The sequence below is a fragment of the Thamnophis sirtalis genome, unplaced genomic scaffold (assembly GCF_051295495.1).
Source record: "Thamnophis sirtalis isolate CommonGarterSnake01/CBP01778 unplaced genomic scaffold, rThaSir2_p1.2 scaffold_9, whole genome shotgun sequence".
Lineage (NCBI taxonomy): Eukaryota > Metazoa > Chordata > Lepidosauria > Squamata > Natricidae > Thamnophis > Thamnophis sirtalis.
Window position 1 is genome coordinate 11,020,161 of NW_028261389.1, and position 13,215 is coordinate 11,033,375.

The 13,215-nt window shown below is 42.4% G+C and overlaps 1 protein-coding gene across 19 annotated transcripts in view; it reads right to left on the reverse strand.

Annotated features, from left to right (window-relative positions):
• Positions 1-13,215, reverse strand: part of LOC106553206 (pleckstrin homology domain-containing family A member 5) — a 104,209-nt gene that overhangs the window by 4,739 nt on the left and 86,255 nt on the right. For 18 of the 19 annotated variants that reach the window (XM_087722813.1, XM_087722823.1, XM_087722812.1 and 15 more), the window contains 4 exons: positions 5,100-5,215; positions 3,917-4,126; positions 2,376-2,534; positions 1,442-1,551 (listed from right to left, as the gene is read on the reverse strand). In XM_087722813.1, the coding sequence (XP_087578939.1) occupies positions 1,442-1,551; positions 2,376-2,534; positions 3,917-4,126; positions 5,100-5,215 (595 nt within the window). Of the gene's footprint in view, positions 1-1,437; positions 1,552-2,375; positions 2,535-3,916; positions 4,127-5,099; positions 5,216-13,215 lie in introns of those variants that run through there. The other variant, XM_087722824.1, reaches the window with a different exon arrangement.

Consider the following 13,215-nt stretch of genomic DNA (forward strand, 5'->3'; position numbering starts at 1 on the left):
AATAAAATAAAATAAGGGAAAACAAACTGGAAAATACTAAAATGAGAGAAAAATAGGTATGTACATACAGGATGTCCTTCCTTAATAACCTGTAGCTTAACAACTGTTCTAAGCTACAATGGACTCCCCTCCTAATGGTTCCAATAGCTACTCCCACTGGATTGCATTTTGGATGCTTGGCCGCCAACTTCCATTTTTGGCCATTTGCAGCATCTTGTGGTCAGATGGCCACACTTTCTGGTTGTTGCCCGTTTCTGGTGTTTGCTTCCAGGTTCTGGCAAAACCTGGCCACTGAATAAAATGGATTTGCTTAATGACCACTGTGTTTGCTTAACAACTGTGGCGATCACTTAACAACGGCCACAAAAAGGGTCATAAAATCAGGCATGGTCATGGGGTAACCAGCTGACCAAGCACCACAATGTACAACCATAAATTTTGAGCTCAATTATGGCCTTAAGTTGAGGAACCCCACCCCCCTGTATATTTTTATGATTGTGTTGTGTAATCAATTTGTACAGTTGCCCGTCTCACCGATGCGACGGTGGGCAGTAAAAGCATAATCAGCATCACCTATCCTCCGCGAGCTGCACTGGTTACCGATCAGTCTCCGGATACGCTTCAAGGTGCTAGTCGTAACTTATAAAGCCCTTCATGGTATTGGATCTGGGTACTTGAGAGACCGCCTGCTGCCAATTACCTCCCACAGACCCATTAGATCTCACAGGGTTGGCCTCCTCCGGGTGCCATCTACTAGCCAATGCCATCTGGCTATTACCCGGGGGAGGGCCTTCTCTGTGGCAGCTCCGGCCCTCTGGAATGAACTCCCCGCAGGGATTCGGGCCCTCACCTCTCTCCAGGCCTTCCGAAAAGCCGTCAAAACCTGGCTTTGCCGGCAGGCCTGGGGGTGATGAGTTCCCTCCCCTCTCGACATGTATGGTTGTGCGACTGTTGTCCACTTTTATTATTTGTATTTTGTCTTTTATGTTCCCCCTTTTCTTCCCCTTGAATTGTTCGCCGCCCTGAGTCCTCCCGGAGAAGGGCGGCATACAAATAATAAAATACGAATACGAATACGAATAAAGAGCATTGACGAAGTACATGGTCAGTGAATGGTCACTGAGAATTAAAAAAAAATCCATCAAAACTAATATCTCAAAGGCCTTCTGATTGTTTGAAAATGCAATGCATTTTAGGCCTGCTTGGGGTCTGTTTTCAAGATTTCCCATGAGCAGCTACTCAACATAGCAAAGCAGAAGTCACATTGAAAAGATGCCACTGAGGTTGTCACCCAGAGATGGCCACCAAGTCAGAAGGAGTACTTTTTCAGAGGCAGTAGATACAGGAAAGGCATCCTCATCTTCTGCCTATGCAAAGACTGAAGCCACATTAGATTATTTGCAGGATTGCCTACAAATACCTTCTATCCCCTTTGCTTTACCTATCATCACTATCTCCCGTCTCTTCTTCTGACTTCTCAGGTGCTTCTTCGGGATTTCTCTCCTGTGGCTGTGAAAGATCTGGGAACAGCTGTTCTTCACCTTTTGGTAGCTGGAACAGTGAAATAAACATTAAAGAGCAAATGTTAATGGCACTAAATAGAAAAGTTTTGCCTTTCAAAACCATGATGGTGTGATCATAACCATGTGGCAAAACCTGGATTTGCTAGCCCTTAGATTAATGCAGTTTTTAATGAGAACGTGATTTAGTTTTGTGAAGAATTCAGAGTAAGAAAAGGAGAAACAATGTGAAGGATATTTAAAATTGGTATCATTCTTGTATTTGAGTGCATCCTTGTTAATTATTTTTTATCCCGTCTTTATTATTTTTACAAATAACCCAAGACAGTGAATATACCCAACACACCTTCATCCTCCTATTTTCCCCACAACAACCACTCTGTGAGTGGGTTGGGGTGAGAGAGTGCGACTGGGCCAAAGTTACCCATCTGGCTTTCATGGCTAAAGTGGGACTTGAACTCATGGTAGTCTGCTTTCTAGCCTGGTGCCTTAACCGTTAGACCAAACTGGCTCTTATTGTTACTATATGTTTTGTTTTCCTAACAGGCATCCAATTTTGAACAAAGAAAAATTTGCAGAGTATTTCTAAAACCATTAAAATAAAAAGAACACACTAATGCAGTGGTTCCCAAACTTGGCAACTTTAAGACTTGTGGACTTCAACTCCCAGAATTCTCCAGCCAGCTGGCTGGAGAATTCTGGGAGTTGAACTCCACAAGTCTCAAAGTTGCCAAGTTTGGGAACCACTGCACTAATGATATAAATTGATTAAAAAGTACCGAAATTATAACCAAGTCTTAACAAGCTACCTCTGTATTCATGTCTATGCACCACGTAGATGGAAGGAAACAGTACCTGTGTAATAAAAGTAGGGTTGTGTTCATTGGCACAATCATTTTCTTTCAACCAAGGTGTGTCTTCTACATCATTCGCATGGCTTTGGCTTATGTCACTCATTCGAATGTTATATTCGACTTCCTTGGGATTGCATACAAAGTCTTCTTTCCTTGGGCTCTGTGGAATATATATATATTTATATACTCTGTGTGTTTGTGTGTGTGTGTGTGTGTGTGTATGTGTGTGTGTGTGTATTAAATTAATTAAGCAATTCACACTCTAAAAATAGAAATTGTAGTTATAGAATAAACAACCAAGGAAAACATGCATGTTATGCGAGATTCCTTCAGTTCATATCATTACAAATATAAAACCACCACATGGGAGTGTGCAACAGTATCTTTCCCTGTGCAGGAAACAAATACGACTTTTTCAATACCTGGCAAAAGAATATTTGGAAGCACCTTAATTTTCACTGACAGCAGCACTATAAAATATTCTCCTGGCCTTTCAGAAATCAAAGAAGTAGAAAGGTGTAAATCAGGAGGAGGGAGATTGCTCCAAATTAACCTTCTCTAAAATGGTAACTTGCAGATGTCTTGAACTTTCAAGACTCATAAACCTCGACTGGGAGTTCCTGATCAGAAAGCTGAAATGTCATGCATGTTACACTTTCTGCCTCTTCTCAACTCTATAGAGTTTTCCTTGCCATTCATGGGAAGCAAAACTCCACTAACTTTACCTAACACTGTCAGATAAACAACATTTTCAATAGAAGAGAGTCTCTGGAGCTCAGGGGTGAGCTGTGGGATTCTTGATACTTTCTAAATTTGATTGTTTGCTTCCAGATGTTTTATTACCCAGCAGGTAAGCTTCATCAACAGAGGTGATATTCAGTCGGTTTGGGCCGGTTCATCAGAACTGGTAGTGGAAATCGCAGGTGGGCCCACCCACCCCCCCGCCTCGGCTCTATGCTGTCCTATTTAGGCTTGTTTTTGAGGCCAGGCGCATGCGTGGAAGGTGCGCTTGTGAGCAAAACGCATGGGTGGAAGGCTGGGTGCATGCGTGGAAGGGGTATGCATGCAAAGCGAGCTGATGCGTGTGGGGAGAACTGGTGGTAACAAAATGTGAAACCCACCGCTGTTCATCAATGTGCTGAGGGTATTATACCTAGTTGGATATCTCTGCAAGCAAACAACCAAATTCAGAGAGATCCCATAAACAACACTTCCTCTTACTGTAAGAAATAAAGGTCAAAACTCCTCTGGGTTGAACGTCTTGGTGGCTTCATGGACATGCCAATCTTGTCTTCCCAACCATGATGCAGAATTGGATGGGTGCTGCCCTTTTTCATTTTAGCTGATATTTGCCGGTGGCTCCACCAGAGCACAAACAAGACCTCAAATTGCTTAGCTGCTTGAAATCCACCAAGAGCAGATCAAATTCTATCTCCATGGCAGCACTTGGAAAGAACCTAAGTCCTTGAGATTATAATACCAACAAGAACATTGTTTTTGTCTGTTGGAAGAGCGTTCCACTGAAAGAACACCAGGGCCTACCTGCAATAATTTGAAAGGATTTTCTCTGACGGGGGCTGGGCTTTGTGACGGGGAGAGATCTGAAATGCCAATAAGGTTCAGGCCTTTCTTTTTCTCACGCAAACAGGCCTGTTGGTGCCTCCTTATTCTCTCCATCTGTTCCTCCAACGTCATTCGTGGGCGAGTACTTTCGGCCAAGCATAACTGCTCCACTGCGCTTCTCGGCCTTTCCTTGAAAGAAAGAAAAAGGGAGGAGAGTAAAATTATTTCCTCAAAGGATACCGTTTTGCCACCGATGCCACATGCTTCTGCAGCAAGGCCACTTCAAATCCTACCTAAACACTGTAACCATCAAGAGTTTCAGGTTCCTAATATATTGCTTCGTCGAGAAACTCTCTGCAGGCGCATCATCTAGAATAGGGGTGTCAATCTCAATTTCATTGAGGGACGCATCAGGGTTGTGTTTGACCTCAGGGCCATGGTGGGCATGGCCAACTCTACATTATTCATGTTGAGTGCACCTGTGGTGGCCCGAGCGCTCTGCCAGTGAAAACGTGCTCCCAAGCTCCATTTTTGGCTGTGATGGCCTCCTGCAACACTCTGCCCATAAAAAGAGAGCTTGGGAGGGCCACCTGTAGCCCTCGCAGGCTCCGTTTTCAGCTGTGGTGGCCTCCTACAACCCTCTGCCAGAGAAAACCGAGCCCCAAGCTCTGTTTTCACTGGCACAGGCACTGCGGGCCGGTCCTTCGCTGTTTGTAGGGCGGCCCCGCGGACCAGATCTAAACACCCTGTGTGCCGGATTCGGCCCCCACGTTTGGAATTTGACATCTCTGATCTAGAATATCAGTGGGTGAATTTTCAGCACTGTAATAATGCCTCAGTGACTCTGCCACCAATTGTCAGTTGGCCACAGAAGATGGGCTGCTCTGATAAAGTGATAAGCACTGTAATTTTCCTCTGCCAATTTGAATTTTCTCAACAGTTTATCAGTGGGGATCCTAATCAAAGGCTGCATGAGATGTCTAGGTTGTCAAATCCTGTGTGATGAAGCTAGATCCAGGAAACAGAAACCACACAGAGGTTGCAATTGTTCCTCAAGGTTATTCCTTGTACATCCGCATTGCCGCCGTGTTGCTAGCTGGAATGCCACATTGAAGAGAGGATTAGAGGAAGCCAAGACCACAATCTCTTTTCTTTTAAATACCGTTCTTAGGTCTATCTTCTTTGTTTTCCTTAAAGTCACATAGGAAGCGATGGTTGAAGATTCTGGGGTGGGTGACTTTGTTCTAGGTGGCACAACTCCAATGGGAAAATGTGATCCTATAAAACAAGGGAAAAGCATTTGAAGTCTGCCGCAATGTCAGAACCAGGCTTCATTCTGGTGAGAAGCATGTTAATCGGATACATTTCCAGATTTAACGTAACAGAACTTAGCAAGGATTTTGCAATGCAATCACCTTAGGTTTCCTAAAAGCTGCTTTCTGCCCAATATACAGGAATAGACTTTCAGAACTTCCAACTTTCCTTTGGCCAGCAAGGTTGGGAGTTCTATTCCAGCACACTGAGACAACCTCTGATTGCAGAAGGCTGGGTAAGGTCCAAAGAATTGGGACCACACATTAAGTTTCAATTAAGATCAGAGGTGGGTTCCTACCAGTTCGCACCTATTCGGTAGAACCGGTTCGTCAAATCTACCGAACCGGTTAGAAGAGGTTCCACCAGTGGACCCGGAAAGCAGGCCATACCTACAGAAGAGGTTCCAAAATTTTTGGAAACCCACCACTAGTCCTTGGATATGATTATTCTACACTATCATGCTCATATTTATAAAACGCAGTGCCTCTGTGAAAGGGAAGGACGACTACTGCATTTGTGGTGCAATCAGAACATTGCATGTGTTGAAGTTGTTTTAACGCAAACCAAAGATGCCTTTTAAAAAACAAGTTTACATCATATTCTTATGCATGCCAGTGCTGTGTGTGAGGTAATTTAAGGTGGTTCTGACAAATGTCGTCGGCATCTTCATATCTGGTCACATGGGTGGCAAGCCACTCCCATCTGGTCACATGGGCGGCAAGCCACCCCCACAAAGGAGGCCACACCCACAGAGTAGGTTCGAACAATTTTTGAAACCCACCACTGATTAAGATTATTTATCGCTCATACCCATGCACAAAAAAAACCCTAGCCAATTAATGGACAGCACTAAATTGGTGCTAGATAAAGGAACAGAAGAGGAATTGGACTTAGACGTTTGTGGGAATGTAATGACTCCAAGCTGATTACTCTCTTGATTCTGCTTGCTTTTCTTCTACAGGTTGTACTGTACTCAAATAAAATACCATTAGACTGAAATCAGAGAAATATAGAGTAAAACTGGAGCTAATCAAGATGCAAGATTCCTGGGACAATTGACCCCCAATGTGGTTATGACAAATTGTAGGTATTACCATTTTGGGATGCACGTGGTACATAATATTTTAATAAGCAGTCCTCATTTTGCAACCACATCTGACTGTTTAAAAAGTAGCTATAGCTCTCTTTTCTGAACACCATCTTCTCATCTTCTGCAATTTTTAGGAGAAGCATTTTATTAATGAGAGCCAGCTACATCCAGTTGTGTAATTCTTTGGATCCCAGCCACATTCTTAAAATAAAGCCTACCAATTATTCAATCAAATATCTTGCCTTAACAGAAAAAGGATATGGTAACCATATAGCAAGTTTTCACTAGCATTAAGATAAAGGTAAAGGTTCCCCTCGCACGTATGTTCTAGTTGTTCCCACCTCTAGGGGGCAGTGCTCATCTCGGTTTCAAAACCGAAGAGCCAGTGCTGTCCGAAGATGTCTCCGTGGTTATGTGGCCGGCATGACTAAACGGCGGCGCACAGAACGTTGTTACATTCCCACCAAAGGTGGTTCCTATTTTTCCACTTGTATTTTTACATGCTTTTGAACTGCTAGGTTGGCAGAAGCTGGGACAGGTAACGAGAGGTCACTCCGTTACGTGGTGCTAGGGATTCGAACTGCTGAACTGCCGATCTTTCGGATTGACAAGCTCAGCGTCTTAGCCACTGAGCCACTGCGTCCCTTCACTAGCAATAGTTTTGCTTCCCCCCCATCTCTAAATTAAAGAAACAAACCAATCTCAAACATGCCGTGAGACTAAACATTCCCTCTTTGGCTTTCTTCCTACGTTCACAATTTTGCAAGCAACTCTCTCTGAAAGGAAGTTCTATTATTGCTTATGTAAACGTAGAAACTGTTTTGCCAAGGGACCTGGACTACTGAAATTATGCTGTTCAAACTGTCTCTAGCTAATTCATTCCACTTATGCAAACAACAAGCATAAACTGGCCTTCAGAGACCATTGGCAAGGCAGTAGTAAAGTCCCAGTTTAAGGGGCTTTTAAATACAATGAAATGCTTTCTCCTCACTAGTGTCAATAATTTCTTTCAAAGTTTATAGACTTGCATTTTAGAAATTAATTGGTGTGCCTGCTACAAGAGAGGGCCATTGAGCTAAGGTTGGCAGGCAGGGGAAATGCAAAGGAACTCTCATTAAAGAAGAAATGATTGCCTAGCACAATCACAATGTTTCAAAGAAGAAGAAAAATGCAGTTTTTGGTACTACGTCCAGATTGAATCACATTATTATCAGACAGACAGAAACTTTATTTTGGTCATTGACCAACAACAGCAAAAAAATAATAATCATTCAGTAAAACAAATAAAGCAAAGTTAACCATTAACATCAACGATTACTGGAACCACGTGTAGGTGAAGCTTACCTATAATGTAGCAAAATTGGGTATAGAACAAATAACGCACACAACAATTATCTGATAAAAGGGATAATTAGTGGTGAATGTCCCTGTAGAATTGGCAGTATAAAAGAACATGTGGTTTCTATAGTACTCATGTCACAGGACAGTGTATGTTTTATAAGGGTGACCTAGGCTTCCTAAAGCAAACTCTTTGTCCGACAAAAGCCCCTTTCATTAATTTGCTGTGAATTCTGATCATTCACATCCAGCACAGTCTTTCGAGGGAGGATTTACAGTCACAGACCTTATCTGGCTTGGAGAGCTGACAGGCCGATATTTACAAAACTTGGCAAGGAGTTTCAGAGAGTCACGAACCAATTAAGCGAACTAATTGTCTCCTGCAAGCTCCACTCCTCCTTCGCTCCTCTTTCATTTCCCCTGGGAGGGGCCATTCATTGTCCACCTGTGGCTTTACTCCCAAGTCGACCCTTGTTTCTTAGTTGTTCCCTTCGTCTGGCAATTCTGCAAATGCACACACTGGGCACAGGCTCCAGCTGTTCGTCTGCCTCACTGATGTCTGCCTCTGAAGGAAGCTGATAACTGACATACGGCGCTGGCCCCCTCTCTGCCTCTGACGCAGAGCCCTCATCAGAGCCTTCCCCAGACTTCAGGACTGGCCCATCTTCCTCCCCAACCTCCTCACTGTCTGAATCTGCTGCCAGCTGTGCCACAACAAAAGCCTGATGGGGCTTATCCGGGGAGGTCTTATTTTCAGGGAAATAGGGTGAACAAATGACTGTAATCTGAGGACTATCTGTATATGTGTTGAAGGGCTATAAATATTATTTCAGAAAGATGGGGCTACCCATCTTCAGAAGATGATCCTTCCCCCCCCCATAGAGCAGCATTTATATATATAAATGCTATAATATATATATATATATATATATATATATATATATATATATATATATATATATATATATATATATATATATATATATATATATATATATATATATATATATATATATATATATATATATATATATATATATATATATTTAGAGTTACAACCCCCGGTATGCCCAAATATGGGAGGAAGATCACTACTTCCATTCTCTGTTCTTCGGCTCGTCACAAGAGACCATCCAGACAAAACCCAATATTTTTTACTGTTGCCTTTGTTACATTTGTGTATTTGTGCTGATAAATAAATAAAGGGAGACTAGTATAGATCTATTTCAAGCTATTTAGCTCTCATCAGCTAAAGCTCTCATTCCCAGTAAGGGTATGGCTAGCTGATGAGAGCTAAATAGCTTGAAATAGATCTATACTAGTCTCCCTTTATTTATTTATCAGCACAAATACACACACACACAAACACACATACACACACACACACACATATGAAAAAGAGACTGTTTTGATATTGTTCATAAAGCAAACAAGAAAGCAAGCTCACTTTATGTAGTCAAATGTACTTTCAAAAATTACAGCAATTTGTTGTATACTGGTTTTCTCACAGACAAAACAGTTTCAGAGTTTTGTTACAAAGGAGAAGCAAACATGTACCAATGCTCACAGCATCAATCCTCACTGGCCTTAACATTTTCTGCAGGCTTTGCGCTCTTATAATGATAGCGACCACGATCTAATGTCAGGAAACCTAGCTAAGTCATCCCATACCACTTGGAAGTACTTGCTAATTTCCCCCCAAATTAGTGATTTGGAAATGGCTATTTCCTGGAATAAGTAACATAACAGTGCAAAACCCCTCTTCTGGCATGCCAGCAGGAACCCCGAACTAAAGGCCTTCCAAATACCGTTAAATTACATGTTATAGCTCAGCTATTTCTAGATGGTTATAAGTTCTCCATCTGTTAACCACAGGACTTAAAGATCTTAATGTGCAACCACAAGCTATTTACATAGAAACAACCCACAAAGAGCCATTCAGATCTGGCTCAGACCTCTCCTCCCGCTGTTTAGAAGTGTAGATAGTTAAGCGTTTAAAGACAAATCCTTAAAACAGACTTGATTCCGGTTGATTCCGGTTTTACTATACATGCCTTATCCTGAGTAAGATTACTAGGTACACAGATGCATTATGTGTATTATTATAACGATGTTTCATGTACAGATAATCCTTGATTTACAACAGTTGATTTAGTGACCATTCAAAGGTACAACGGCACTGAAAAAAGTGACTTATGACCATTTTTTATGACAGACTTCAACGAATAATTAGATCTGCAGAAAAAACATTTGCTACCAATCTCCCTTCATTGAAGGACTTGTATAATGCACAAGTCAAAAAGAGGGCCGTGAAAATATCTACGGACCCCTCGCATACTGGACACAAAATGTTTCAACTTCTGCCCTCAAAACAACACTATAGGACACTGCGCACCAGAACAACTAGACACATGGACAGTTTTTCCCTGAATGCCATCACTCTGCTAAACAACGAATCCCCACAACACTGTCAAATTATTTACCAAGACTGTATTACTATTCTTCTTCTCATCCTTTCTAGTATCTACCTCTTCCCACTTATGACTATAACCATGTTGCTTGTATCTTTCACTTTATATTGTTTTATTTGTTCACTAATATGATTTGATAGCTTATTAGTAACCTTGACTATCACTAAGTGTTGTATCTTTTCATTCTTGATGAATATATTCTATTTTATTTTTCTTTATGTACACTGAGAGCATATGCACCAAAGACAAATTCTTTGTGTGTCCAATCACACTTGGCCAATATTCTATTCTATTCTATTCTATTCTATTCTATTCTATTCTATTCTATTCTTTATAGTTATGACCTTTGCTAAGCATTCACATGCTTAGCAACTGCTTCATATTTATGACTGTTGCTGTGTCCCAAAGCCATGTGATCACCTTTTGCGATTATCTGATACGCAAAGTCAATGGGGAAATCAGATTCACTTAACAAAAGTGTTACTAACTTAACTGCAGTGATTCACCTAACAATAGTGGCAAGAAAAGTTGTAAAATGGGGCAAAACTCACTTAACCACATAAATTTTGGGCTCCATTGTGGTTGTAAGTTGAGGACTACACTTTGAATTCAAAATTTCCTTTGCTAAGCAAGATAGTTGTTGAGTGAGTTTTGCTCCATTTTACAACCATTTTTGGCACAGTTGTTAACTGAATCACTGTAACTGTTAAGTGAATCATGTTGTCACTGTGAATCTAGTGTTGTAGCCCGCCAGTGGCCAGGGGATCTGGTGGCAGATTCAGACAGTGAGGAGGTTGGTTGGGCCAGTCCTGAAGTCTGGGGAAGGCTCTGATGAGGGCTCTGTGTTGGAGGCAGAGAGGGGGCCAGGGCCGTATGCTAGTTATTGGCTTCCTTCAGAGTCGGATATCAGTGGGGCAGAAGAACAGCTGGAGCCTGTCCCCAATGTGAGCATGCGCAGAGCTGCCAGGAGAAGGGAACAGCTAAGGAACAAGGACCGACTCAGGAGTAAAGGCACAGGTGGACGGTGAATGGCCCCTCCCATAGGGAATAAAGAGGAGCAAAAGGGGAGTGGAGTTTGCAGGAGACAATTAGTTCAATTCATTAGAGTGAAGATCCGTTCCTGACTTCTTGCCAAATAATTGCTGTTACAGCGTGGCATTTGGAAGATATCGGCTGGCAGCTCTCCAAGCCTGATAAAGGTCTGTAGTTGTGAAATATCATGAAAGACTGTTTGCCGGGACTTTGCTGGAGAGGAATTCCCTTTAACCTAAATAAATAAAAGAGGAGTCTGCTTCATGATCTTGGGAAGCCTAAGTCAGAACATCTAGCTTCCTGCACTTTTTTTTCGAAACTAGGTTGGGAAGATTACAAACAGTGATAACATGATTTCCCCAGACAGGGCAACTGTTCATAAGTACATATCGGTTGTTAAATGCCCGGATTTTGATCAGATGACAATGGGGATTCTGCAACAGTTGTCAAGTGTCAGAATTGGTCATAGTTATAATTTTTTTCCACTGCAGTTGTAACTTTGAACAGTCACTAAACAAACAGTTGTAAAATGAGGACTGCCTGTATTAGCCATCGGCCTCAATGAAAGACAATTTACCAATTAGGAAGATGTAGACGTGCCTTGTTTTCTTTTTTCTTTTACTGCTAAGGCTCAATTCCTTAATGTAAAAAAAAATTGACAGGGTAAAACCATTTTTCAGGCTATTTTGCTCTTGGCTCATTCTTTGATATGGAAGGTGTTTTTTTTCCCCCACTATGTGGAAGGACTGCTGTAGTCTGGAAATAAACATTAAACAATTAACGCTGATTATCTTGCAAGTCTCCGGGTCAAAGCCCTTATAAAATGCAAAGGCGTAATCTATCGATCGATATCGCTACAATGAATGCAAGCAGGCACACACAAATTAATGTCCCTCACCTAAGGACACTTAAATCGCTCAAACTAAATGAAGATTTATACTGAGTCTTAAATTTAACTCCCTATTTTCTTTACTATTAATGGAGGCAAGGACAATCATCTCACTGGGGGTCACTGATGGTTTATTCGACGGTTGAAAGAAGCTGTTACGTGTCTGTCCATATCTAAATAGAGAGAGGTAGGATGGGTGGTTTCAGAATATCTTGAGAGACCGCCTGCTGCCAATTATCTCCCATAGACCCGTTAGATCGCACAGGGTCGGCCTCCTCCGGGTTCCGTCTACCAGCCAATGCCATCTGGCTACCACCCGGGGGAGGGCCTTCTCTGTAGCAGCTCCGGCCCTTTGGAATGAACTCCCCGTGGAGATTCGGACCCTCACCTCTCTCCAGGCCTTCCGGAAAGCCGTCAAAACTTGGCTGTGCCGGCAGGCCTGGGGTTGATGAGTTCCCCTCCCCTCTCGACTTGTATGGCTGTATGACTTTTGTGTATTTTAATTATGTGTATTGTGTCTGTGTCCCCTTTTCCCCTTCGGAGTTGTTCGCCGCCCTGAGTCCCTCCTGGAGAAGGGCGGCATACAAATAAACTAAACCTGAAACCTGAATATCACCAAAAATATTAAAAGGATTTAAAAAAAAAAAAAAACTAGACACCATCCCTTCTCAAAGTAAAATTATATTCAATGTAATTCCTGCTCTGAGATAGGACATCGTAGCCTACATGTTCTTCAACTACTTTTTCAATGTTTCTGTTCTGATCCAGCTCTCCAAACATAACAAACCCTCTGTAGTTAAATCAATGTTTCCTTTATTAGGAGTGCCAGCAGCTCCGGCAAAAACTTTCTCTCTCAACACAGGCCAACAAGTCTGTCCGGTAGGGAGATGAATAGTTGTCTGCCACATCTATTCATCTCTGCCCCCTGCCTTTTATCCCCAGAGCTAGGGTGGAGCTTAGTTAGCAGCGGTGGCTCGTCCGTCCTAAGGACCAGCCCATAGATTTCCACTGCTCTCCTCTCCTCTGCCTTCTGTGCATCCGGCACTGGACCCAGCTGTTCCTCCTCTTCCTCATCAGCCACCTCCAGACCTGGGGGCTGTTGACTCTCCACATGAGGGCCCAGACTCTGCCTCTGTCTGTCTCT